This window comes from Epinephelus fuscoguttatus, linkage group LG3 (genome assembly GCF_011397635.1).
Source record: "Epinephelus fuscoguttatus linkage group LG3, E.fuscoguttatus.final_Chr_v1".
NCBI classification, from domain to species: domain Eukaryota; kingdom Metazoa; phylum Chordata; class Actinopteri; order Perciformes; family Serranidae; genus Epinephelus; species Epinephelus fuscoguttatus.
Window position 1 is genome coordinate 38,175,041 of NC_064754.1, and position 25,013 is coordinate 38,200,053.

The following is a 25,013-nucleotide window of genomic DNA, read 5'->3' on the forward strand; positions in this document are numbered from 1 at the left end:
TATGGAGAGGTTCAGACGACGGCCCTGCCAGCCCGCCTCGCCGCCTTCGAGCCAACTAGCCAAGACAGAAGGAGAGAGTCTTCTCACTGCTGTCAGGGCGAGAAGCAGAGAAAAGCTGGTCTGAGGAGCTCTCTGGTGGCGAGACCTCAGCCATGCAGGACAAGAGAGGGAGATAGAGGGACGTGTATGAAAAAAATAGGAGGGACTGAGCGAAACGGAGGGAAAAAAGAGAGAGGGAGTTAGTTGAAGCTCGCTGCACTCCACAGTCACGTCCCGGCTGTCTGGTTGCCCGCAGCAACCAGACATGATGTCATAGGCAGTTGAACTTGGACTTGAAGGGGGGTTAGAGAGAGGGGGTCACTTTCCACTGCCAAGGATTACACTGGGAGAGCCGGAGTAGGAGAGGGAGAGGAAAAGAGAAGGGGGTTAAGGGAAGTCGGAGCCAGGAGGAGGAGTTATCTACAAGCACCAAAGAATCATGGGTAGGAAGGAGGGAGGCAGAGGTAGTGGAGGATAGATGGAGGTTGAGGGGGGTTAAAACACTCTCTGGATTTGCTAGAATGGGGGACAACAGAGAGTTTGCTGTTAAAGGTGGGGTGATCCGCCGCTCTCCCCAGGCCGAGGCCTGTGGAATGTCAGCGGCAGCCAGAACAGCTCGGCCTGTGCCAAAGCCTCCACTCTGCCCTCTTATCAAACTGAGAAACCGGATCCCTGGAGTAGCTGCCCTCAATAGCTTTACAGTGTAGCCTGAGACCACTCAGGCCCACAGAGTAGAGACATATTAGGAGGATCGCCTTACATGTAAACTGGTAGCGCATGACAGGGCCGTTATAGTCCCGTGTTTGCTCACTGGAAAGCCATTCAGGCCGAAACAAAAAAACTGCTGCCCTAATGCTATTTGTAGCTCTGAAATAGCACAAGTGTTTTTAATGAGTAAAACACCAGAGTCAGCCCTCTTAAAAACAGCAAGCGGTGAAGTTGAGGTAGTAACTTTTTCGACACCGCATGGGACAGCTGAGTTCAGCAAGTAATGTATGTGTGGGAGAAAAGGAGTAGAAGGTGGCCACCTAGTGGATAAAGGGTTATCCATACAAGTGTTTCCCAAGCCCTGTTAAACTCGTAAAACAAAGGAACCTTGACTTGCAACCTGTCGTTACATTGCATATGCCTACTGGTTGTGAGCAGTTCAGCCAGACAGAACATTATTTTTAATTTGTTTTTAGAGGTCTGCGGAGGTAAAATCATCGAGTTATTAAAGAACTAGTTACTAAAGAAAAAGGCAAAAATTTGAAAAATGTCTGAACACATTAGCATTGTATTGTGCTGCAGAAATGTGGTTTTTTTTTTCTTTTCTGTTTTCTGTCCTATCAGATTCCTCTTGTGACCCCTTCTGGGAGACAGTGACTTACACCATGCTTTAAAGTTCACTGTGCAAGATGCTGTTCTGTGTTTATACTTCACACCTTTTCATACTTTGTTATGCCACCCTCTTCTCCCTCTTTTATTCATATCAGTAACTTATGTGTGCATCTGTTGGTAGGTAATGTCCTGTATTTTTTCTTTTGTTTTGTTTTGATGAGAATCAGAACTAAGTTTAAATGTAAATCTGCTGATTTTGTTTAAAGACTAATTTCTTCCTTTCTTTTCTTCCCCACAGTCCTGGTTCCTCTGACAAGGCCTCTCTGAATCAAGAGCTAAAATTGTGTCATGAAAATTGGAAATTTGAAAAACAAACGCATCACCGCTGATTAAGAACAGACTGCTGACACTAAAAGGTCTTTCTCTCTAGCCAACACTATTCAAAGTACTACTACAGAACTCCAAAAAAAAAAAAACAACCACACCACCCCAAGAGGACTCCCAACCCAACACAATTTGAACAGGAACGTTCGTCCCCCTTTATGCAGGAGGCTCCAATGAGATTGAGTGGACAGACTCAGAATGCAAGGAAAAGGAAGATGAACTGTCTCACACACACACCACGAAATGTCAAAGGCAACACAATATGGCAACCTGACAAACGACCAATTATACATTTGTTGTTTCTTTTTTTATGATTTTTTTTTTATTATTTTGTTGTCTCCACAATGAAACTCCATGCATTGGCTGGGAGATCCAAAAAAGTAGTGGTAACTGGTGAAGTTGGATGTGCAAGTTGAAAAGATTGCCACCCAAATTTGCACGCCTCCATATCTGTGTATTTCGCCACACACCTCTCCTCCAGGTGCATGGTCCCACCTGACCCCCATCCCAACACCACCGCCCCATCTGGAGCTCAGCGTTGCCCAGGGTCCAGATTGTTAGCCACAGCCACATGCCTGTGTGTCACGCCACACTCTGCCGCTCCATTCGCTCAGCCCTGAGCCTCTTTTCATTTCCGATTGGCCAATCATGGTGACACCATCCAATGGTGTGACATATATGCACTAAGTGGCTGGTCTTTGTTTACCTGTCAAAGTATCAGGGCGTCCTGCTGTGGGAGAAGTGATAGCCATGAGGCGAGTGCGAGCGAGTGAACACACGACAGTCATAACACTAACTCTACATGTGCTCTTTCGTCCCCTCACCTATGCACTATTAATTTTTAATAAGGGATGAACAGTATTGCACATCGATGGTCAGATGAGCGATTAGAGAAGTGAGTCGAGGCTGGCTGCCACTGCAGGGATGTGGCTATGCTGACATTCAAGTCTGAGCCCTGAAACACGCAGCACACATGCGCACACACACTCACACACACATGCACGCTTGCAGACAGCACAAACAGACCATCTTCTCCTGAACAGTCTGTCTAACAACCACTCATAATATCACCTTGTTATTATTCATAGACATGGGATTTAATTTACAGTAATGCACACACAGCATCGGCTTCACATTATTAGTTTTCATTTTGTTTGTAGGTGTTTTCTTGCGATTTCCTTTTATTTTTTGCCAGATTTGGTTTTGTTTTTGTCTCACTTGGATTGTTTTAACCTTCTCTTGCATGTCATAACACTTTTTCTGTAGTTTGCAGTAACACGTTAACGCTCGGATTTCAGCGAAACAGATTTCAACGAAACAGTAACAGCAGTTTCTCAAATCTCTCACGTATGGACAGCACAGTAACAACAGCTCATCACATGCATCCCTTGCATTGCTTCACCCTGTATCCCTTAGTCCAGTCACAGGAAAACCTTGAGGACAACACACACACACACACACACACACATGCACACACACGCACACACACACAGACGCACATTTATATTGCACACTCACACCACCAACACCCAGACATAAGATAATAAAGGGAAGCCTTTATATTTGGTTCTCCAAACTGCCTTTGTTAATGGTTTTTCATTCACTTAAGATTTGTCTTTTTAATTTGAGATATTTTTTTCTATGTAAATGTTCACATTGAAATTTGCTATTGGTATTATTTTCATCATGACACAATCCAACAAACGCCGACCTCACAAAATAACTGGACTGCCTAGCTGTTGGTTCTGTTTTGCAGGGATAGTAAACAGGGCTGAGACCCTGTTCTCAGCCTCTCTAGTAACATTAGCTCTATGTACTAAAACCATATATCAAGACTATAACAATATATGAAAGTGCCTCTGTATTCCCTTCATGCAATTAGTAATAAACTTGACTTCAGGTTCTCTTCCCACATATAAGCTAAAGCTACAGGGAATGGTAGCGTTGGTGCATGTGGAAACCATTGGCCTAGGACAGATCTTTATAGAGGACTGCAAACTTTTTTTTTTGTAAAGACAGAGAGAGAGAGATCTTATACATATATATTTATGATATATGCTCCTTTTTAACTTTTACTACATGAGCTGGTTGGCAGTCTAGTTATTTTCTGAACTCTCACCATACCCCCCACCCCACCCCCCACAACCCGTTTCAGTAACATCACCTTACTGTTACCAGTACGAATCAAACGACACACGCCATCGCCATCTGCAGCGCAGCATTATAATACCTAGATGAACATGTCAAAAATCGACAGTAGGTTTGAAGAAAAAAAAGTGTTTGTTTTTTTGATGGAAAGTATTATTATTGAAAAATATGTGTCGATTGAGCCACGTGCAATGCATTGGGTAGATCATTGTGTTTGTCTGTTAGAGATTTTTAAGAAAGCTAAGAGAAAAGAGAAAAAAAATGTATTTGTTTCAAGTCCGTACGCTCCGGGACTCTAAACTAGAGGGCCATGAAAAATCCTAGTCTTTGTAAGTTGGGGGTATTTGTTTTTATTTCCTTTTGTCTCTTTTTTAATGTTTTATGTGTAATCAGTTGTTTATAAAAATGTGGGAGGGCTGAAGGAAAAAAAAAATTCTACACAACTTGAGAAAAAAAATTCTCTATCATCAGATGAAAACTGGTGCTTTAACACTATAAAGTACATTCAGAACTATTGTAAATGAATGGTAATGAACAAAAATAACAGACCATTTAGGAAACAGCATTATTCCTCTCTCTATTTTTATTCTTCTTCTATTTGTATTGAGTGGGGGGAGAGGTTCCTATTCCTTAAGGTTGTGACACAAAAGGCATTTTGGTTCAACCTTTAGAAAAAAACAAAACAAACCTATACTGTCAAAAAACACTTCAGATAACTTTACCCCTGCACTGCCTGAAACTCACCAGCAAAAAACAGAACAAACCCTCCCAAATTAACTCGTTTTTCTCTCATACATTGGCATAAATACATGACAAGTTCCTCCCTGTACGGCGGGAGATGCTTCACATCCAGAAATCTTTTATTCCCATGATCATGTTGATATGTTTCTGAATCTAGAGCTGGATAACGTTCAGCAAGTTGTGTTGAGACGCACATGCAATGGAAAGAGTAATAGGTTAGACCTTTTGTATCCTGCACAGATAACAGAAACAGAAAAGGGGCGAAAAAAAGTAGCTTACAATCAGGAGAAAAAAAAAAAATAGGTCTAAACTATTTATGAAAACAGGCAGCAAGGTGAGCCTCTCCCCTGTTCCACCCCCTCCTCTGTAAATGACTCTTATAGTGCTTGTGCTGTAGTGTATAGTTTCCCAGCAGTTAAAGGTTGTCCCTTAAAAGTGCCTTTTGTTCACAGACTCCATTTTGTAATCCAGATCGCCCCTTTTTTTCGAAACGGCTCGAGGTAGCAGGTTGCCCCTGAGTGCCATTAGGAGGCAAAAGGTTGTCGCCCATTCAGCGCTACGGGGCAACTTTTTTCCCTCCCGCCTTCGAAATGAATCCCCTCCATTGTACCTCCCCTATATCCTCTCTTCCTTTTCAAAGCCGTATATATATACATATATATATATATAGTACAAAAGGAAACTGGTGTGAATTAGTTCTTTACTTTTTATTGATAAATGATGACAAAAAAAAAAACATTTTTTGAAAAGGCAAAAAAACTTGTTCTCGTTGAGCTCTTGCTTTTTTCTTCCCCTCTGTCTCCACTGTCTGTTTTCTCTTAGACACTGGAGTAGTCTGTAACTGTGTGTCCGTCACTCTCTGTCTCTCTCTCTCTCTCTTACTCTCTCTCTCTCTCTCTCTCTCTCTCTCCTGCCCTCTCTGCTGTTGGGAGGGTGAAAAAAAAATATTGCCGAAAAACTTTTGTCTGAGCAGAATGCAGTTAGCTCACATGTTATTCTTGTCTGTATGCTTCACATTGTATTACCATACCCATCTTCTTCAGCTTCTCCATTCAACAGCTAATGTAAGTGAACAAATTACGCTGACGGGCTTTTGGGGGTGTCCTTGGGTGGGTTAGGAAAGGGACGACAGGGGTTCAGGGGTTTGGGTTGAAGAGATTTACGGAGAAGATTAACGGGGTCGAGAGGGCTTGATGAACTGCTTTGGGATGTTGGAAAAGGGGCTGCTTTGACTAGGATAAGAGTTTGCTCTTTTGTTTTAGCTATTTATTTTTGGCTTTGTTTTATTCCCCCCCCCCCTTTCTTTGTTTCTTTTTAATTTGGATTTCTTTTTAATATTTGCTATCAGGGTATGCTGTCGTTTAGGCCTTCTTGGAGAATGCCTTTGGACTGTAAATGAAAGCTACAAGCACCTTATAACCGGACTTGTCCTGCACGAGGCTAAAAGAGGGGGGTTGCATTTCCAGGACATAACCCACATCCATTCAAACCAATCTCTTAAAGTGAAGTATTATTGTTCATGGTGGGTTTCACACAGTGAAACCCTCAGCAGTATTAGCCATTAACAACACACCGACAAGATAGATAAAAGGCCAGCATGAACCTGATCGCTCCGATTTTTTGAGGATTCAGGGAAGCCCCTCCATTTTTCTCCTCTGACCACCTCATGCTGGACTGCTCCGTGTCTTTGTTCTGTTGTCTATTTTGTTCTTTATCTTCTTAAGCGTGTATGGTTATTGGTGTAATAGGCAGCACCCTAGGCCCCCTGACTCCCAGCTCTTCTACGCCTCTGTCTACGCCCTCAGTGCAGCACCACTTCTTTGTGAGAACACCCCCAGAGCTCTAGGTGAAATGCATGTGTTAATTACAGTTTCTTTTCCATAAGAAGAAAAACACAGTTTGAGAAGAGCAGCACCTGATTGAATAAAAAGGATGTTCTTGACTGTACCCTTTTGCTGTGCCATGTCTTTCTTTCCCTAGACTGATGATGAAATAAGGAATCAGCTCTGGAGCTGTGTAATGTCCTGCAGTGTTTACGTGATAAAGGAGATGTGAGTTATGCTAATAAGCTAATGCCATCATACTTGCATTCCTGTTATGAGTGCAGTATTAATACACTGCCCATAAAAATTAAGGAGACCTCAAATCACAATGAATCGAATTATTCAAGTTAAAAACAAATATCTGATGTACACTGTATAATTTGTTGAAAACAAAATGACTTGACAACAGTCAATGGAAACCAAAATCATCAACCCACTGAGGGCTGGATTCACAATCCCACCGAAAATAAAAGTAAAAATTCAACTTACGTGAATTTAATCATGGCAACTCATAATGTGACTCAGTAGTGTGTGTGGCCACCGTGTGCTTGTATGCACTCCCATCAATGTCTGAGAGAGCAACTGTCTATGGCCACCATATGTAAAACCATTCCTTTCTGGAGGTTGTCTTGCCTTTGCTTCTCCATTGCACCTGTTGTCACTTTGATTTGCACCAAAGCAGGTGAAATTGATTCACCATCTCTTGTGCTTCCTACATGGCCAGATTGATATCCCTGACGTTCAGCTGTATGTAATATAGTTTTAAAAGCATTTTAAATTAAAGCTACAAGCAGCGATGAACGTGCATGTTTGCACATGTCAGAGGTCCAGGCTGATTCATGAAAATCAAAAGATAATTGTCTAACAGGGCTTATTTCATGGTGCCAGTAGGTGGTGCAGTCACTATGACACCTAATTGGCATGTTGATGCCTTTGGGCCTGTAGCCTTATAAAACAAGTGAAATTTGGTACAAATCTGTTAGGGAATACAAAGGTTACAACAAATTCCTGTGCCGTGGAAAATAAGGTGTCGCCATGCCATCATACTTCAATGTAAACTCACAATCTTCACAAGTAAGTATCATCAAGGTCTTGTTACTATGCTGATCAAATCTGAGGTGGATCTGATCACTCCTGTGGGAGGAGTATAAAACAAGACTATAACTTAATTTTAGCACTTATGCCATGAGGCTGGGACTCTTATCTGGCATGAGAAATTTTAGGCAGATTGGACAATGTATGCTCAAGTTACAACAACTTCCTGGTTTATGGCAAAACGTGCAAAATGGCTACCACATTCTCATGGCAACCCTGTTTGATGAAAACTCACAGTTTTCACAAGAAAATCATAGCTATTTTGGGGTGGATCTGGCCAACCTGCTAGGAGAAGTACATTAAAGCATAAAACATAATTTCCTGTTGCCAGTAGGGGGCGCTATAACCAATTATTGGCATATAAATATGTTCAAAATGGCTTGACTGTCATCAAGCATGTTAAGTTTGAGGCAGATTGGACCATGTATGCTGGACTCACAAACCGTTTCCTATTTGGTGGCGAAACATAGAAATTTGACACTCGCCAGTCACATGGTTCAACGAAAACTCAAACTTTGAGTAAATTTTGATGTCAAAGGTCTTTAGATGGTACAGACAAAATTTGATGTTGATTGGATGTAATCTGTAGGAGGAGTTCATTAAAGTATGATCCCTGGAAATGGCTGAAAATGCACAGAAATTACGCATTTAATTCAAAATGGCTGACTTCCCGTTGGGTTAAAGTTATGGCACCAAGACAGGTTAATGTATGTCTTGCGGTGTTTCATGTGCCTTCCAAGTTTTGTACATGTAGGTGAAAGCAGCCTCAGAGGCTGCTTTGTTAAGTTTTGTAGGAGGTGCTTCTGAGCCATTTTTTGCACCAGAGTATGAAACCCATAAAATATCAAATGTAAGTGTGCAATGTTTCATGAGTTTCAAGCATGTTTAGCCCCTAAATAATAAAATTCATTTGGAGGAGGAAGAAAAATAACAATTACAATTACGATTACAATACGGCCCTCGCACCGTTTGGTGCTCGGGCCCTAATTACAAGTTGAGCTGAGGTTGGCACAGTTTAATATGGTTACATGTCTCCAGCCGACAAGGAGGCTCCCAGGAAGTAACGTTATTAGAGCACAGTGCGTCGGAAAAGATATATACTACTGTTTATTTACACAAAAGTATGTTGAACAATAATACACATATTAGTAGTGCATAGCAAATAGTATGCGATTTTAGATGCAGCGCCAGTGTTTGGTTTTCTCCACTCTGGACTACTGTAGAACAACATGGCGGACTCTGCAGGAGAGGTCCCACTTCTCATGTAGATATAAACGGCTCATTGTAAGGTCATGAAAACACAATTCTTTTTTTTTCCAGGTGATTATAGACTAATGAAAACATAGTCATAAAGATTGTTTACAATTTCTGCCAGTAGACGCCTCTAAACCCTACACCTTCAATACATGTATAATTGTTAACTGCTAATTAGCTAAAGTTAGCATGCTAGCACACTAAACTGAAACCTGCTAGCATGGCCGTGGACTATCCAACATATTTTCAAGTTTACCTTAAAGCAGTAAAGCAAAGACACTGGATGTTCAAAGGAGGCTTGAATTTAATTTATGGAAACATTTTAGTGACAAAGTGAAACAAAAATAAAAAAAATTGCTCTAAATGTGCATTTAAATAAACAAACAAAAAAGAGATCATTAAAAAAAATCACAAGCAATGGACGTAACTGATCTTTCTATTCAAGTACTTTAGAGACTGTACTTCAAATAAAGGGGTTCTCCCTCAAGTTGGTATTGCACATTATTCCATAAAACTGGAGGACTCAGAGGAGACAGATTAAAATAGAGTGCTTAAAATTAAAGATGCAGAGGTCGAGATATCCTGACTTTAGTTCTCACATATGGGTCAAGCTCCAAAAAAGTTTGATCCTACAATTCCCTAAATTCAACCAAAACATATCCCTCCAAAGAAAATGCCCATGTCTTTAGAACTCCAACTCCAACTCCAACTTTGTAACTCAGGCTGTAAAACTTAGCAGTCTCCAGAGGCAGAAAGACAAAATAAAACTGTGTTCATGGAATGAATGATACTCCCAAATCCTAGGGATCTGACCTTTTTAGGTGAGGTTCAGTTAAATTTTCCTTTAAATAAAAAAAATGGAAACAATAAATGATAAAAGTGCTTCTGCCCTGTCCTTATAGTTTATAACTTCGGCATTCTTTACGATAGATTTTTATGGATGTCGCTAAAATATCTATTTTTAAGTTTAAGAGTTTCTCAAAGGCTCTGTAAAGTGTATGGCTAGCATTTACATAAAAATATCTTTGGCCTAAACATAAAGCGATGTGCTCACTCAGCTATACCATGTAACAGTTTCAGTGCAGTTCTGAACAGCATTTTCAAGTACTGGTAAATGTAAAAGTATCTTTATTTTCAAGGACCTAAAGGTGCTTCAGATCAACTGGTCCTCTCCAGCCTCGTCCATCTGAATGGGTGCTTCATCTTGCTGCTCTGTTGTCTTGAGACAGAAAGAAAGTTAACAGCTATTTCTTGAGTTTTGTGTGATATGGAAAGTGTAAAAGAGTACTGACTAATCTACCTGCGGTGCCGGCTCAGTTTCTGGTACTGGTGCTCGATAGCATTTCTCTTCATCATCAGAGGGACTGTCATCTTGTTCTTCTGTCGGAGGCAACTGGGGTTCCCCATTTTGACCTGGTAGCTGTGGTGAAGCTAGTGCACCCTGGATAAGAGATTTCACAGTAAGATCTTTTAGGGGTCTCGCACCAACATAACTAGATTAGGAAGGAGACACTTACCTCTGCATCAGGTACAGCCTCTTGTGAAGGAGTTGTCTCCTGGACTGGACTGTCAGTATAATTAAATGGTTTTGCAGCATGCTGAGGGCTGGGTGGAGATCTGGTACGAGGCTGGTTTCCAGAGGATGGAGGAGGGGGTGGTGGTGGTGGTGGTCGTGGAGCTATTGTGGCCTAAATGTGTGAAGACTGACATTAGGTAAAGTAGTGTTGCACGGTATACCGGTACTAAAATGGTACCGCAGTACTAGAGTATTCCAAACAGTACTATACTGCATTTGGAAAATACCGGTACTTTGAAATTGATTCAATTCATTAATTTTGTTAATTTATTTTACTCATTTATGCACACAAACACCTTTCTTGTTCCTATTGGAGCACAGATTGCACAAGTGGTGTGTATGACAACACCTGTATCAACATTCGCAGCTGGCGCACGTGAAAAAAGACAAGAGAAAGTCTGCCTCGCAAAGGGACACAACACGAGACAACACAAACTAGGTGGAACATTTGAGTTACCAAAGCGTGACGTCCGTACCGAGGTACTTACCAAACCATGATTTTTTTTGTACCGTTACACCCCTACTATTTATTGTTCTAAAGGTTTGTATCCAAAAGGACTTTTCCTTAGGAAAAGTACCGAAGAGTATTGAAATTCATATTGGTATTGGTACCGAAACAAAGATTTTGGTATCGTGACAACACTAAGGTAAAGCAAAAGTCCCACTTTGTATTGAGGCTAGGCTTTGTTCCTCTGTACAGTTTACCCTCTACAAATACACATATATTAAACATGTAGGCAATAAACACCTGAAAACTAACAGAGCACCCTCGCATCCACCTGCAGGCTCTGATTTTAGTCAGAGGATACCTGCTATCATCACCCTCCAATGTCTTTCTCTGTGTGGTTGTGTATGCTGTATGCTGTGGGCACTAACTGGGGTCAGAGCCAAGATGCCAAATATAGAATAATAGATTGCTGTGCTGTATTTAAATGAAAATAAACTTCTCTATGTAAGGTCACTAATGAAAATATATTACATTTTGCGGAATTCAGAATCATGTACCTGGCTGACATCGATCTTAATGGAAAATAATCATGGAAAATATGTAGAATAATTACTTAAAAAGTATGACTTTGATATGCCTGCGGCCTCGAGCCTATGACCGAATCACAGCCGTGACGATATCACAGTACAACATCACGAGCTCGAGTGTGATATTGCTTTTATACAACAGTTCAACAGTTAAATAAGCAAGGCTGATTAAGAAATGTTGAAAAATTAGGACAAAATAGATAATTTAAGCATTTTATTTGTCTTCCGCCAACAAAAATCGCTCCCTCAGGACTCCGCTGTCACCGTTGCTATGTAACGCAGACATGGTGCGCCAGGCACTTACTCTTTATACACATTTATCTGCACGTTTCCATTAATTGTGCAGCCGGTGAAATAAGTCTCTGGTGACTGCATGGTGGACTGTGGCTTCACAGACACAGCTGACTCTGCCTTCTGATCTGACACTATGTTGCTTTTCTCCAAGTCATTGAGCTCCGCTGATGAAACACTGACAAACCTGGATGTGTGCCCAGATGGATTCAGCTTCTCCTCTCCCTCATCTTCCTCTGATGACCATTCATAGTTCAATTCAAAACTTATTTTAGGAAATAAATCCATATTTTTGGCTGTTTGACAGTGGATGAATTAACTAGCCTACAACGAAACTGCTGACCTAACTGACACTAACCGTCAGTTTTGATTTGATTGTTGATTGTAATCAGCTGTGAGGCGGAGTGATACATACACAGTGAAATAACCGTGATGTTGTACTCTAATATCATCACGGTTTTACTGTCTCTCTGGTGGCATCTGGCAGATGCAGCTGCACTGGGGTAGGGGTGGGAGGGGGTGGATCATATCCTCAGTATTTGTACAGCCCTGCTACTTCTCTACTGAGAATTGTCATTCTAAAGTCAATTTACACCCTGTGTAGGATTTGGAAATATGTAAATCTGGTGACTAATAGAAGCAGTTTTTTTAAAAAAAAAAAAAAAAGACACCACCCTCATCCATACCACACGGCAGGAAATAGTAAGTTAGCTATCACAAGTAACATTATAATAACAGTAACTGTCTTTTTACATCGCCTATTACATCTTTATAGCATACACAGTATTTTGCAATGTAGCTATACAGTATTACATTATATACAAAACTGTTACTTTTAGCTCTTGTTGGGCATATCACAGATTAACTCTTCCTCTTACCATTTTCCAGTCCTTAAAATCTCTTCTATGTTAAAAACAGCACTGGACGGAAGTAGAGCAGGATAAAGAACAATTAAGTCAGTTAAAAACCCCAAAACGTTTATCTCCACTAACCATACAAATACATACATAAATATCATCAACTTTCCTTCGTACAGTAGCTGTGTATATTCGCCTGCTGTTTTCCGTGACATGTGCTTCCCTCGAAGCGGCAACAACATCAGTACATCCGGCAGTAGTCGACTTCAAAGTAAAAGCATTAGCATTACGAAGTTTTTTTTTAAATCCTCGTGTATGGAGAAAAGGCCCTCATATACCGCCATAAACTGTGTAATGTAGGTCAGTAGGAGCTATTTTTTGCCTTGCGCAACCAGATTAAATACTTAAGAAATAAGAAATTATGCATTTAGTTGAAAGGTTTTTGTAAATATATTTCTTTACATATTATGTAGAATAAGCGTCATAATCTTTGTTATAGATTGCTACTAGCTGTTTTGCAAAAAAGAAAGAAAGAAAGACAGAAACAGAAAACCATGACTGAGATGGTCTTAACTTTTTTAAGGGGGAAATATATAGCAAATGGCACCATTTTTAACAGTTTCACTGTTAGAGTTCATCTTTGAACACAGAGGTATTTCTGAGGCGGCAATCTGTATTAGTTGGAAGGGCCTGTTCTCCACCCAACACACTGTTGATGGAGGGCCCGCTCTCTCTATGGCCACCCCAACCTGTCACCCCCACCCCACAGGTTCCAGCTGCAACCACACTGCCTGCACTGTTTATATTTACGCCCCTGGGGTGAGGTTCAGGTCAGGGGGATTTTTTTTTCGCATACAAAGAGAGATTTTACAGTGCCCACGTTGGCTATATTGTAAGTCCTGTTTATACTTATTATTATTATTATTATTATTATTATTTACATCAAGCATAAATGAGAATAAGCAAAATGTTTGAAGTGACTGTTCACATTTCTTGTTAGAAGGAGAGATGTCTACAGATGATCACTACAGAAACATGCCATCAAAACGAGTAAAACAGAATAGCCCTGGTTAGGAATGTCGAAGCCCGCCTCTCTTTCTTGGAGGGTTTTCTATAATACTTTTTATATCTTGCTATGGTATGTTGTATAAGTACTACGGATCAATAACACAACATTTATGTACCCGTAACCTCACAATCCCTCCATGGGTGTGGCGATGAGTACCAAATTATAGTATTTTAAAATTATATTTTCAATGTTAAAATTGCTCGCTTTTATTCTGAAAGTCATGCAATTGAGGGCAGAAGTGTAGTGTTTTACAAACTTCCTGTGACGGTATTCCGGTTTGTGTTTTTTCGTAAACACAAGAAGGCAATACACAACCAGACACAAAAACATCTCGCCGTGACGGTTAGAATATATGTCACCAGTCGTCCTACCGGCCACCGTATAGCTCAGTGTGAGGAGTTTATCCCGTCAAGAGAGCGACGTCGCTTCTCCCGTCGACTTTCCGTCAAGCTCGTCAAGGAATGACAACAAACTATCAGCTAACAGCTAGCTAAGCTAATGCCAACTCGTTCACACGTTAGCTACGTAGCTTAGCTCCAATTGACGTTTAGCTAAGTGTCTGTCTCCCTCCGAGCCAAGTGGACTCGCTCATGGTGGTCCCAGTTCAATGGGGAACTGCCTGTTTTCACAAGGTGCGGATGACCTGTCGCTGCTGAACGAGTCCGAGGGGGGCAGTCTGCCCGGAGAGCCTCCGCCGCCCTACCAGGTGAGCTGCTGGGCACAATTTCAGTATACCCCGGGGATCTAAGAGCATGTCATCCAAGCCAGTTTTGTATGCCCTTTAATAACGTCTACCAGTTTCTTATTATTGTACCTGTCAGCCAGTGGTGGAATGTAATGAAGTACATTTACTTAAGTACCGGGGTTCAAATTTGAGGCACTTTACTTTAGTATTTTTATATTATGAAACTTTATACTTCAGCTCCACTGTATCTCAGAGGAATGTAATGTGCGTTTTACTCCACATTTGTCAGACAGTTTAGTTACTTATTAGATTACATTTTTTTCATACTTTTTCTATCCAGTAAAAACCATGTATCACCAAATTTGGCGATTTTAAATGGTGATTTTGACTTTATCTTAGAAATTTAAGGGTGAAGTGTTTATTTATGGATTGAGTCCTAAGATTAGATGTTTAAATCCTGTTTGATCAGTTGGAAAATGCATCACCACGGTGCTCATTTTCTGAGCTAATGGAAAGCTGACTTTTCCGAGATTAGTGGTTCTCACGGGACAGCTATGCTCCAAACATAACCTTACATGACCTTACAGAGTATGATGCATTGCTGTAGATTAAACTAATAACAAGTATATATGTATATATTAATGAGTTAAAATTTGCAGCATTAATATTTATTCAGAATCATCAGATATAGTAGTAAAACACTGTCAGGGACCATTTTACTGCAGAATGAGCACTTTCTGATGCTACATACATACTTTAACCTAAGTAAGGTTTTAAATGCAGGATTTTTATTTGTAATGGAGTTTTTTCCAATGTGGTGTTGTAACTTTTACAAAAGTAGAGAACTGAGTTTTTCTTCCACCCCTGTTGTCAGCACGCTGTTGGCTCTCAGTTTTTATGAGTAAGTTGTCCAATAATGAAATAACAGAAGCCCTGGCTGATATTGTTCATTCAGGTTGGGACTTTATTTGGAAGTTGGAGTTCCTCTTGTCACAGGTGCACTTGTAGGTAGATCTGAGCAACAAAGTGTTTTTTTTTGTTTTGTTTTATTTGATTGATTGATTGATTTGATTTTTTTTAATCAGAGCCTCAGTATCTATAATGCAATGTACAACATTTTATGTAACATATGTATGCAGAATCTGTAGGCAACAGGGCAATAATTTGGTATGGGAAGCATTCTAGTTTCCATTTGTAGTCCCAGCAGGTTTTGGTTGTCTGCATGTAAGCAGTGATTGTGGAGAGCAAAGGAGGCAGAACATATTGGTCAAAATACAGGCTCAAGGCCTGTTTGATGTTGATTAAGCTTTTTATTAGCTTTTTACTAATTTTTCTGCATTCTAATGTAGATATCTGATTAGCTGATTTTGTGTCTGGCTCTGTCTCAAGTTGAGAAACGAACTGTGAACAATAAGTGGCACACAAAAGAGGAATTCTTGGCCCTGCTGGCTACACTATCTGGAATCCCCGAAATATTGGTTGCTGCCCCTAGAGGCTATTATGAGACTGTTAGCTGATGAGTTTCAAGGTTGATGACAACCAGAATCCCAGACAATGCCAAGACTTCAATAACAGCGCTTTTATGTCATCCATCTCTACTTGCAAAATGGCCATTCTCCTGGTGTTGACAGAAGTGCAGGAGCATTTTAATGCTTGATGTCCCCCAAATGACTTATAAAACTGTCATGATTAGTATGACGGATATTAGTATCAGCCTCAGAAATCAGATATCTGTCAGGCTGTAATTCAGAGAGAGCACTGACATGTCTAAAATCTTCCCTCCAAAAAGACTAAATGATTTCATAAATGATGCAGGTTGTCTTCTGTACATTCTTTTCCAGGAGCGCACCCAGCCTGTGCCAGTGTACCATCCCACCCCAGGGGAGAGCCGTCTGGCTTACCAACTGACCGAAGAGGAGCAGGTCCGCATTGCTCAGCGAATCGGCCTTATCCATCACCTGCCCAAAGGCATATTCGACCCGGGCTCAGACCCTTCTGACAAGAAAGTTAAAGAGTGAGTCTAAAATTTGATTTGATTTTTTTATGTTCCTCTGTTTTTGTTGTTGTTGCAGTTTTGATTGAACACAGTGGCTTTGGTTGATTCTTGTATCATTCTTAAATTATACTTTTTTTTTTATTTTTTATCACCTGCGAGTTCCCTTTTCAGTTTTTTTTATTTATGATTTGACACAAATTGTAGTTATATAGTTACAGATTAAGGGTACAGATTTTCACAACATTTGTGGAAGTTTTACCACATTCTGTGCTGTTCATTGTATCATAGGATACAAGACTTTGTAAGACTTTCTTTATTGTCACTTGAAATGAATTTTAATTCATTAAATTTTTTTTAATTAAATTGAATTTTAATCAGAATAGAAGAAAGAACAATAAACATGAATTGACATCAATTTTTCTCAAATGCTCTTTGTAATATGAAACATAATGTTTTTGTCTCATGGCGAGGACAAGGGGTAGAACAGAACTTGAAATATGTGATGGTTGTTTGTTGTTGCTTGATGTTTTTTTTTAATCTGCATGTGCCTCCACGGCCTTGATTACCATTGTGCAGAGTTTGAAAAACTTTTTGCATAAAATACACATAGCCTCATATTCATAGCCTTGTACCAGCTTAAGCCATGCTGCAAAATTTTGGTTAAATAGCTATTTTTGTTGACTTTGCACTTCCCTATGTTGTCCAGAGCACAGTGTGTGTCACTTCCTTATCCATGCTGGAAACCCAGTCTGATCTATGCATGTGCAGAGTTAAGGATCAGGGGCCTCATTTATAAAGCTTGCTTATGCACAAAACGGGGCTTGAAAGTGGCGTACGCCACTTACCACGCAAAGGTTGTGATTTATAAAAATAAACTTGGCGGAGAGAATGTGCGCACATGTAAGCAAGCTCTGAGTCATGAATGCGCACATTTTGGAAGACACTGGGAAGTGGCGACGCAGACAGCGAGGTGGAGGAATGGAGTCAGATTTTTATTGTCTCACACAAATTTAATGTCACGCTATATCCACCTTAGATCCACGTTATCATTGAAATTAAATCCAGCAGCCTTATTTTGCGCTTGGAGTGAGTGATAATTGTTTCATAAAAACGTTGTAAAATCCAACTCAAATCCTGAATTGAAATTCTTTCTAAATATGTATTTAATCCACACTGCCTCTAACGTCTCATTGTCCACTCTGTGAGCGCAGGAGGGGGAGAGGATGGCGTGACTGCATGGAATATATTTATTTGTTTAGCTAAATATTTCCAGCGTATTTATCATGTCTCGAAATACAGCCATTAACCACAACCGTTACACTCATTTCATCAGCCCTACTTAGACATGTGCTGTTGATGACAAAACCAGCATGAAGAAACGTGTTCGCCTATTACACTTTCATCTTTGAATTGTATTTCCAATTACACGTTGTATTTTGGGACCGGGATACCACTGGTTCATGCTGTAATTCAGGCCGGGTGTCTGATCAGACTAACTGCCATGAACATATAAATACTGCGGTGGCCCTCGTGCGTAATTGCGCAAGATGGCACTGGCACATACTCCTTTTTGCCTCCACCTTTAGTGATTCTTTATGTCGCACATCAATGTCAAACATCCTCAAATTTAAAAGCAACACATTAACTACATGTTGGTAAAGGAGTAGAAATATTTGGTCTACCTTTAGATCAGACACTCCGTGCAGTCCCACAGACACAGCTGACAGCATCAGCAGCGTTGATGTGTTGCCACTTTTTTTTCGCTTTCTTTTATTAGTGATCCCGCTGCTGTGGCCACCAAATAAAATCTTTCTTCAGTCCTCCACCTCCCGTTAAAGGGTCTCTAGCTCAGTCTCGGAGAAATTCCGTTTTTTGGTTCGTTTCTCACCCGTCGCCATGACTCACACAACGAGAGAACACTCGCATGCCGGCTTATTTATATGCAGATCGCATTCATGAGGTGATTTGCATGACCATTTATGGTTGAGCTAGGGCATGTAGAGGGCGGAATATGAGGAGGATCTGGGTGCGCACAACTCCAGGAGGTCTGTGATTTATAAAGAGAACATTGCATGCAAGTGTGCGTGCACACGATTTTATAAATCAGATTATTTTTTGGCGCACGCCATTTTCAGCTTTTGGGCGCACGTCAACTTTTAGTATGAATCCTAAGCACTCTTTTATAAATGAGGCCCCAGGACATTGGTCAGTCGATAGGTATAGGTCCTGAACAAATTGGGTTTCGGGTATCAATCCCATAGTGACAGCTAGCTAGCAGACAGTGGATCCACTGCTCTGAGCATCTCAGCTGGAAACAAGACATCAGTGTTGTTGGTTTCACTGTCCTGATGTAAATTATTTTTAAGAAATGTTACCATTTTAAAAGGCAACCTCAAAAAAAGCTCATGTCTTAGCATTTTTAAGACTTTGGAAAGATTGTCATGAGTTATTTTTACAAGCATTATCTTCATATTTAAAGATTATAAACCCACTGTTGTTCTCTCCGCCAGGTGTGTGATCTGCATGATGGATTTTGAGTACGGTGATCCCATCCGGTTCTTGCCCTGCCTTCATATTTACCACGTCGATTGCATTGACCCCTGGCTGATGCGCTCCTTCACCTGCCCTTCCTGCATGGAGCCGGTAGACGCAGCCCTGCTGTCCTCTTACGAAACCAACTGAGCAGCCCCACGTCGGCCGCTTCTGCCTAAAAGTAACTGCACCTTTTTTAGCCGAAACTGTCCTAGCTGTTCCAACAGGTAGCCAAGGTGATGTGGCATTATGCAGATGTTTCGGAGGGTGTTTTAGGAAACAGATAGGTGTTGAAAACTGTGCCCACAGTACATTGTTTAAGTCTGTTAAGCACCTATTTTGGGCTTTGGAAACTCTTTGCCTTTTACAGTAGGACAACGTGCCAAATAAAACTAGATGAAGAATATGGAAAGCTGAACACGTAGCAAAAATCTTACTGCAAAGTAATTTCACTTTTGTATGTCTATTTTAATTTCTGTTTTTATGGTAATTAGATGCATGTCACAAATGTAATTGACTCCCCCTTTCTAGACGTAATGTGCAATATGTTTGTATAAATGGAGAAAATGTAGGGAATTGTCTTGGTCAAGTGAAGTTACTGTGTTTTCAAAATGAACTAGTGGCCTTGAATGTCACTCAAACACAGGCCGCTCTACTTATATGCAATCATCAAAACAGAAAAATATGTTTTACTGAACAAAGTTAAGTTATGAGGTCCCATGACCACCCATGTCTACAGCGCCATGAGATAGAGTGGTGCCATTTTAGATAGAAGATATTTGAAGATTGAATCTATTTTATTTGACTAGGGTCTTGTTGTCTGTACTGTAGTTTTTCCTTTAAAGCTGCTTTTATAAATATGAATCAGTCTTTTTGCCTTCCCACAGTATGGATCCCTTCCTTTGTTTTGCCTTGAGTGTGTGCTCTCTGTGTGTTCTTTTCATTGTTTACTGTCAGTGACATTTACAAACAAAATACGCTGTGCAATTCCCCTTAAAGCACCTTGGAATACCCCTCGTCTGGCACCCTGTAGCTTGTAGATTTCGTAGATGATTGTGTGTTTTGATATATGTGTGTCTGTGTGTGTTTTTTGAGGAGATGGTGGGTGGAGATTGGCATGTTGAGGTAACATTGTGAATTAACCCTGTCAGTTGTAAACCCGTGTCATTTCTTCTGTTTTAGTTTGAAGCCGTTGAGTTTTGTTTTGTGTTGATGGCCTTCTCATAGAAAGTGATGCATTTTCAGAGCTCCGTGGTCTGGTGAAACAAATTTGCTTTATCTTTTGGTATTAGGCGTGTACTCTCTGATACTGACTGCGTAGTAATGTATAGCACAAACAAGTAAAATGCTGAAGGAGGAGCTGCAGCAGTAAAAGGGAATGTATCTTGAATGTAAAGCATTATTTCAGCTTTTAAAGATTCGGACAGTTTACGTGACAGTAAGAGGACATTTCTGATTTACTCAGGCTGCTGTGCCTTTTAAGGTTGAGGTAAGCCAATTCCTGTGAAGTACAATCATTTCTGACATGACTTGTTTTTCTTTTAGTTGTCCTCTAGGGGGAAACAGATACCAGCACTCTACTGATTTGTGTCACTATAAATTAGACCAGAAATGAAGCCAGACATTTGCTCTGGCTGCTGTTAACAATCAGTTTGTGTTTTTAATTTATAATGTGTGCCACTGGTGCGCAGATTTTAGGAAAGTCATGAAACCACAATAAAAGTGGATACCAAATTTTACACAAATGATGTGTTGTGTCTTAATTGTGCGTTAAAGGGACAGTTCGTCTCATAATCAAAAATACATATTGTGTCCTCTGTCCTGTAGTGCTGTTTGTCAATCAAGATTGTTTGTTTTTTTCTTTGTTTTTCTTTATTTATTCTTTATTTCATCAGACAGTGTGCTGTGTACTTCTGGGGACATTTCAGTCCCCACACGTAGCTGCAGAATGAGCTGCAGGCCACTGCTGTCTTGGACACAGGGTGAATCTATGTGACGGCAGGTTCACATTGGACATGGAAGCACCTTGATTTTTATTTATCGTGCTGCAGCCTGTCAGATGTCGCCTGGATGTTTACACCAGAAGCGCTTTTTTTCTGCACTGGTCAGCAAGCGATTCTGCTCTCTGCCCTGTTCAAATCACATATAGAGCTCTGTCTCTGCTTGTTTGTGTGTGTATGTGAGTGTATGTGGCCCTGCTTTTCTCTCTTGCACTCTGTTGAGACATAACTGACAAATATGTGGAAGCATAGGATGTGTATTCTATCATTTATCATAGTCAGATCATTTATACCATATTTTATAACACTTTATATAATTTACAATACATGTTCAGTGTGTTGTCTTGCTGGATTTGCTTGCAGAAAAAATAGACCAGATGCTGAAATTTTTGCTGCAGATCACGAGCGGCCTGGACCCTTGGCAGCACGCCGCACCATTGTGAACAGCCAAACTGGTTAAGACGGGTGCTGAAAGCAAGCAAGTCTCAGTCCACGGAAAATTGCTGCACTTCACGGCACTTCCACATGCAGTGTGAACCTGGATTGAGATGGAGGCAGCTGCCCTGAGAAAGAGAGGCTTTGCCTGGTCAGGCTTCGAGATGTTAGAAATGGTGAATTTACAGCTCAGAGCAAGTTAGTATGATATAGTCTGTGGCTTCTGTTCGATACCTAGTGTCAGCAAGTGTTGGAACAACATCTGAAGAAAAAAATAAATAGTTGAGTATTTGTATTGAACAGCCAAATCCGATTTGTCTGACATCATTCTGAGTTGGGTACAGCTCTATTACCAAGTTTTGGAGATGTCTGCCCTCTCTCCAGCATAATGGAACTAGATGGCACTCGGCTTGTGGTGCTCAAAGTGCCAGATAAATACATTTGGAAAAACTTCACAGCAATGTCTCTTTCCACAAATCATGACCTGGTTACTCAAGATAATCCACAGACCCTGTTGTGAGCAGTTTCATGTAGGAACTACTTTCTTTCTAGTGAACCACACCTGCTAACTGTATCACTGCACAGGAGAAGGCGTGCATCTACTGCTACCTCAGCTAGCACCACTGAGCCAACAAACATTACAGCTCAGCCGAGGAGGACGCCATTAATGTTTCCATCTCGTCTGTCATGAGCACAGGCCTCTCATCCATAAGAGACCGTCCTTCTTTGTGGTGATATGGTTGGTGGATGTAGTTTGGTGTTAAGAAAATAGTTCCTACATGAAAGTGCTCACAGCAAAGTCCATAGCTTCTCTTGAGTAAATGGGTCATGATTTTTTGGAAAGAGACATCACTGTTGAGTTTTTCAAATGTTTATTTTTTCAAATGCACTTTGAGCACCACAAGCTGAGTGCCATCTAGTTTGATCATATTAAAGAGAAGGCAAACATCTCTATGGGTGATATCCACAACATTAGCGACTCGCACCAAAATAATCTAGACAATAAATAGCACTACAGGTAAGAGGAAAAATATGTACTTGATTTAGGGGTGACCTATACTGTGTTATAGAAGGTGTACCAGCAGTTGTGTTCAACAACTGCACAATCTTATGGAAGTTTGTTCAGTGTTTTACCAGGAACGATTCTGAGACCAAGGGCCAAATGAACAGCAGGCTCATGGTGTGCTGCCAAAACATTAGTGCAAATGTCAACCAGCTGGACGTTGAACATCAGCAGTGTCTTTCCCATTACCAGAATGTATGCATAAGCAGTGCCAACTAAAGCACGGACTATACTTCACAAAGTTGCACGAGGAATAAGTACTTTCAACATAAGATTTTATTAAAAAGTAACATATTTACAGTATGAAAAGCTGATATATTGCACATTACTGGTTAACAGTGTTGAAATAGTAGACTTCAAAAATCATTACACTCAACTTCATGAAAACATTGTTAATGAGCTTCACAGATAAATTACAAAAATATACAGTATTTAGTTATTTACAGGGATTTAAAATCTTAGGGGATTATAATCTGAATAGTTTTACAGTGGCAGCAACAGATCAATACATAGTATTTCTTGCTGTTTATCTTTAAAAAGCAAAGGCTCCTACGCTGACTGTGGCCAGAACCACAAAAAGTCCTAGCACCATCCTGAGCAGTGGGGCAGTTTTAAAGATGGCTTCGGGCATCTGGAGTGTCTTCACTGGTGTGGAGCGTGTCAAACAGGTCTGCGGCTGGTTTTCGGTGACACTCACCAACATCTGCAAATCGTCAAAGACCTGTAAAACAAATGTAAAAAGGTCAGTTAGCTGCTTCTGCTTTGATGAACAATTGCAAGAGCAAACATCAGTTTTGTAAGTTCATAGCAAAATTTCTGTTTGAAGGTTTCTTGCTCTGTCCAACTATCATCGCAACGTACCTGAATGTTAAACTCAAAGGCTCTGACAGCCTCCTCCAACACGCCGTTCCTCTCCTCCTCCGTCAACTCGATGCTGTTCATGCGGCTGCGATACAGCTGTTTGAACAGGTTGGGGCTGGACACACCAGGGAAGGCAAAGAACGACAGACCCTCGCTGCTCTTCAGCCCCATGGACTTTTGAGCAATTCGACCCAGGATCTGCCCTCCAGACAGGTCACCTAGGTACCGTGTGTAAGCGTGGGCAACCAGAAATTCAGGGTTTTCTTTTCCAATCTAAAAAACAAAACAAAACAGGGATGAAGTGTTATTTCAGGGTCAAACAGAAGAGAAGCAATTGTGTTTGTGTGATATACTATAAAAGTTATGATGAAACATACTTGTCTGAGCCTGTGGCAGTATCTTTTAGTCGCTGCAGGGACAACAATCTTCTCTCTCCAGTCCTGGCCGTAGAAATATTCCAGGTCTTTCTCGATAGCCTTCAGTCTGGCCAGTTCAGCTGGGAAGTAAATGGGTGCGACACCAGGGTGGTCGGAATTCCTGTCCATCTCTTCCTCCAAGGCCTGGTAGATCTCATACAGTGAGCACAGGAGGAGCTGAGAAGGAAGAGGAGAGGTGGTGTCAGACAAAAAATTCATCCTACCATACCAAAAGGTAAGAATAAAAGTGATATCATCTGATAAGAGATTTAAAATGCTACCTTGTACTGCGGCAGGGAGACTCGTCCCCTCTGGAAGCTCAGCATCAGTTCTGTGTTTTCTGCTCTGACGTGACTATCCTTTGTCACCTTTTTGATTTGCTCTGACAGATCCCTGCAAAATAAAAATGGGTAACAGGTGAGAGAGGAAGGCATGGGATAAACATAAAGAACAAATATGGGACTCCAAAGTACAGAAGTTCTACATTGTGTGACTGCACCTATAGATGTTTGTCTACTGTGGGCAGCGTGCAGCTGATAAACAGAAGCATGACCAGAAAGTCATCACAAACTGAACTAGAAACCTACTTATGGATGCTGCAACACCAATGCAGATAAGATCAACTGAACGAAGTGTAAGTTCAGTGTTTTTTAAGAAATGTACAGCTTGAAAACAATCGTCTAGAAGCATGGAATATGAAGGATTAAATGTTACACTAAATCACAGCAGCTCATTCTTACATGTCAGTCAGCTGCTCTGCTGTTGGCTGAGTCTTCTTCTCTGTCTCCATTGTAGCCCTGAAGAAAGTTCAGATGTCAGAAAAGTGCTTTTGCAGGCCACCTTGCAACATGATCACCAACATTACAGAGGGATTGAAGAGGTGTAAAACATCACAAAATATTCAAAGTATGACAAAAACATCAGTGTAGATCCAGTGTTTTACTCACCAGTTAGGAGGTGCTGTAGGTTTGGTAGTGTCCACAGTGATTCACTGTTTCTTCTCTTGATGTACAGTACAGTTTGTGCTCTGTGTGCCCTCAGTCTTCTCCCTCTTATATACGATCCTCCTCTGTCTCCTCCCTCCAGCAGCTGAATGAAAACAGGAACTCAGCGTCACAAAACCACAGCTAAACATGATCTGGCAATTTCAGCAGAAAGCAGTAGGAGGGACTGGAGAGTTAACATGATGCAGCAGTTTTGAGAACCACTTGGAAAAGTTCTAGGGGAGGGACTATGGGACTTAGCATGAGTAAGGAAGTTTATGCAATGCCCTGGAAAACCAGAGGGAGGGAGGGCTGAGTGCTAAACATGACAGTGCGGCTGCAGAGTTCCAAAGTTGGATCAGGCGAGAGGAGGAGCCGACTCTAAACATGACTGTGTGAGTTTCTGATAC

At 40.9% G+C, this 25,013-nt stretch overlaps 4 protein-coding genes across 19 annotated transcripts in view; 2 read left to right on the forward strand and 2 right to left on the reverse strand.

Moving 5' to 3' along the window:
• The window catches only part of LOC125886040 (nuclear factor 1 X-type-like), a 120,649-nt gene extending 115,107 nt beyond the window's left edge, over positions 1-5,542 (forward strand). For all 14 annotated transcript variants that reach the window (XM_049571958.1, XM_049571956.1, XM_049571949.1 and 11 more), the window contains one exon: positions 1,658-5,542. In XM_049571958.1, the coding sequence (XP_049427915.1) occupies positions 1,658-1,672 (15 nt within the window). In that variant the 3' untranslated portion in view covers positions 1,673-5,542. The remainder of the gene's footprint in view (positions 1-1,657) is intronic.
• A 3,221-nt stretch (positions 5,543-8,763) lies between these two features.
• Positions 8,764-12,794, reverse strand: LOC125886042 (basic salivary proline-rich protein 2-like). 3 transcript variants are annotated; one of them, XM_049571964.1, is made up of 5 exons: positions 12,714-12,794; positions 12,585-12,626; positions 10,322-10,492; positions 10,105-10,245; positions 8,765-10,023 (listed from the first exon to the last, which is right to left on the reverse strand). In XM_049571964.1, exons 2-5 carry the CDS (start codon positions 12,585-12,587, stop codon positions 9,958-9,960), a joined length of 381 nt encoding a protein of 126 aa, XP_049427921.1. In that variant the 5' UTR covers positions 12,588-12,626; positions 12,714-12,794; the 3' UTR covers positions 8,765-9,957. The 3 variants fall into 3 exon arrangements, 2 of the variants coding, with proteins under 2 accessions (XP_049427921.1, XP_049427922.1); XM_049571965.1 differs by having other exon boundaries at positions 12,741-12,792; XR_007448973.1 differs by lacking the exon at positions 12,585-12,626 and having other exon boundaries at positions 8,764-10,023; positions 12,714-12,772.
• Positions 12,795-13,903: 1,109 nt separating this feature from the next.
• On the forward strand, positions 13,904-20,590 carry rnf11a (ring finger protein 11a). The gene is made up of 3 exons (XM_049571966.1): positions 13,904-14,338; positions 16,159-16,331; positions 18,824-20,590. Exons 1-3 carry the CDS (start codon positions 14,240-14,242, stop codon positions 18,993-18,995), a joined length of 444 nt encoding a protein of 147 aa, XP_049427923.1. The 5' UTR covers positions 13,904-14,239; the 3' UTR covers positions 18,996-20,590.
• A 2,011-nt stretch (positions 20,591-22,601) lies between these two features.
• LOC125886046 (heme oxygenase-like) lies at positions 22,602-24,709 on the reverse strand. Its single transcript, XM_049571971.1, has 6 exons — positions 24,568-24,709; positions 24,361-24,417; positions 23,902-24,013; positions 23,582-23,797; positions 23,205-23,477; positions 22,602-23,064 (listed from the first exon to the last, which is right to left on the reverse strand). Exons 2-6 carry the CDS (start codon positions 24,408-24,410, stop codon positions 22,876-22,878), a joined length of 840 nt encoding a protein of 279 aa, XP_049427928.1. The 5' UTR covers positions 24,411-24,417; positions 24,568-24,709; the 3' UTR covers positions 22,602-22,875.
• Positions 24,710-25,013: the final 304 nt, after the last annotated feature.

Excerpts from the sequence above, each read along its gene's own strand:
- LOC125886046 (XM_049571971.1), bottom strand. The coding sequence starts at position 24,410 with ATGGAGACAGAGAAGAAGACTCAGCCAACAGCAGAGCAGCTGACTGAC. Across the intron at positions 23,798-23,901 it reads TCTCCCTGCCGCAGTACAAG|CTCCTCCTGTGCTCACTGTA; the intron begins GTAGCATTTTAA and ends CTTCCTTCTCAG. Across the intron at positions 23,478-23,581 it reads ACTGCCACAGGCTCAGACAA|ATTGGAAAAGAAAACCCTGA; the intron begins GTATGTTTCATC and ends TTTGTTTTTTAG.
- LOC125886042 (XM_049571964.1), bottom strand. Across the intron at positions 10,246-10,321 it reads AGGCTGTACCTGATGCAGAG|GGTGCACTAGCTTCACCACA; the intron begins GTAAGTGTCTCC and ends TCTCTTATCCAG. Across the intron at positions 10,024-10,104 it reads AAACTGAGCCGGCACCGCAG|ACAACAGAGCAGCAAGATGA; the intron begins GTAGATTAGTCA and ends TTCTGTCTCAAG.
- rnf11a (XM_049571966.1), top strand. The coding sequence starts at position 14,240 with ATGGGGAACTGCCTGTTTTCACAAGGTGCGGATGACCTGTCGCTGCTG. Across the intron at positions 14,339-16,158 it reads AGCCTCCGCCGCCCTACCAG|GAGCGCACCCAGCCTGTGCC; the intron begins GTGAGCTGCTGG and ends ATTCTTTTCCAG. Across the intron at positions 16,332-18,823 it reads TCTGACAAGAAAGTTAAAGA|GTGTGTGATCTGCATGATGG; the intron begins GTGAGTCTAAAA and ends TCTCTCCGCCAG.